The sequence below is a fragment of the Plectropomus leopardus genome, unplaced genomic scaffold (assembly GCF_008729295.1).
Source record: "Plectropomus leopardus isolate mb unplaced genomic scaffold, YSFRI_Pleo_2.0 unplaced_scaffold26321, whole genome shotgun sequence".
Taxonomy (NCBI): Eukaryota; Metazoa; Chordata; class Actinopteri; order Perciformes; family Serranidae; genus Plectropomus; species Plectropomus leopardus.
In genome coordinates, this window is record NW_024628626.1 from 1 (window position 1) to 1,527 (window position 1,527).

The window sequence follows — 1,527 nt, forward strand, 5'->3', positions numbered from 1 at the left end:
AAATATTATCACACAGCAGTTCGATAATGCCGTGTGAGTTATGTGATGTGTTATTACTGCTGTCCAGGAGGGCGAGACACTTGGTGCGTACGGAGAATGGGTTCCGGTCGACAAAACTGCAGAAAAAGCTCCCGCCGGCTCCAGAAAGGCCCTGACCGCTGTTCCCATAGCAACGGCCGGCTCATCGTCAGGTGAGACGGCGACGGCGGCGGCGGGGTCGGCAGAGGCTGCCGAACAGCCGGCGTCTGTGCCAGATAATGACAGCGTGTTTCCTGACCCGCTGCAGCAGGTGAGAAGCAAAGTATGGAGGGGAAATCTGAATACATACGTTAAGCAGCTGTTTGCATGGATGCAGATGTTTTTTTCCTTCACTAACAGTGAGTGAGCGACATTTAAATAAATCAATGTTGCAACAGCGGTTAAAGATTGAGCTTTTACATTGCAGTTTATGCAAAAAAAAAATAAGTTGTGACGAGTTAATATTGATGCAAAGCTGCCAAAAAAGCACAAGGCTGCAGGACACCTGGAAAAGTCATGGAAATTAACAGTCAAATTTTCCAGGTGTGGAAAACTCATGGAGCTAGAGAAAAAAAAAACACTGAAAATTTTGGGGAAAAGAAAAATCATGGAAATTTGTTGAGTGTCATAAAATAAATAATATTAGGCGACATAACTGGGAATTAATTAATTAATAATTATTAATATATTTTTTTTTTTCATAATAGGTGGGCGATTTTTTTTTCTTACGTTTTTTTCTTTCATTTTTATAGAAAACATTTTTTATTTGTTTTTATTTTCTGATTTTTTTTAGAAGGTTTAAAATGCATGCTCTCTTCAAATAAATAATTTAATTAATTTATTTATTTTTTGTCTTCTTTTTATACGGTCTACTATCTAATCTCTCTCTATTTCTGCAGCCAGTAGATATCTCTCAGGCTGTAACGGAGAGAATCAAAGCTCAGAGGCGATTGGCTGAGAACCCCTATGATGTCAGTGCCATCTGCATGCTCAGCCGTGCACAAGAGCAGGTATCATGCGTATTTTAAGATTTATTTTTTTTTTACTTGCACACACACTCCAGACTGTTTAATTCATCAAAATAGTGGAATTTTTGACTGTCAGATTTAACCTGAATTTCTGTTCGATAGGTGGACGCGTGGGCCCAGTCCAACACAGTTCCCGGCCTGTTTACTGGTTCCACTGGAGCCCAGGTCCTCAGCTCCGAGGAGCTGTCCACCAGCGGACCGCAAGCATGGCTGAAGAAGGTAACGAGCACAACAACCTTTCACGAGCCATGTAACTCTAAAAAATGGGAAAAAGGCATCAAAAACTACAAGCACATGTTCAAAAAAACTACATTCAAAATCATAATTTTATATTTAAAATTAAGTTACAGAAAAAAATACATATTTTTTTTTTTAATTTCTGTACTTTTTTCATTTTCGTGTGTGTGTTTTTTTTTACTTTTATTTTTATTTTATTTTATTGCTTATTTTCGGGTAATTTTCTGGTAACTTTTTTGAAAAG

General features: G+C 38.1%; 1 protein-coding gene across 1 annotated transcript; it reads left to right on the forward strand.

Moving 5' to 3' along the window:
- Window positions 1-67: 67 nt before the first annotated feature.
- LOC121966919 (protein Son-like) lies at window positions 68-1,265 on the forward strand (the record flags this gene model as incomplete). Its single annotated transcript, XM_042516989.1, has 3 exons — window positions 68-289; window positions 918-1,028; window positions 1,149-1,265. Coding segments are annotated over 3 exons (450 nt in total), but the record flags the coding sequence as incomplete, so codon positions are not given.
- Window positions 1,266-1,527: the final 262 nt, after the last annotated feature.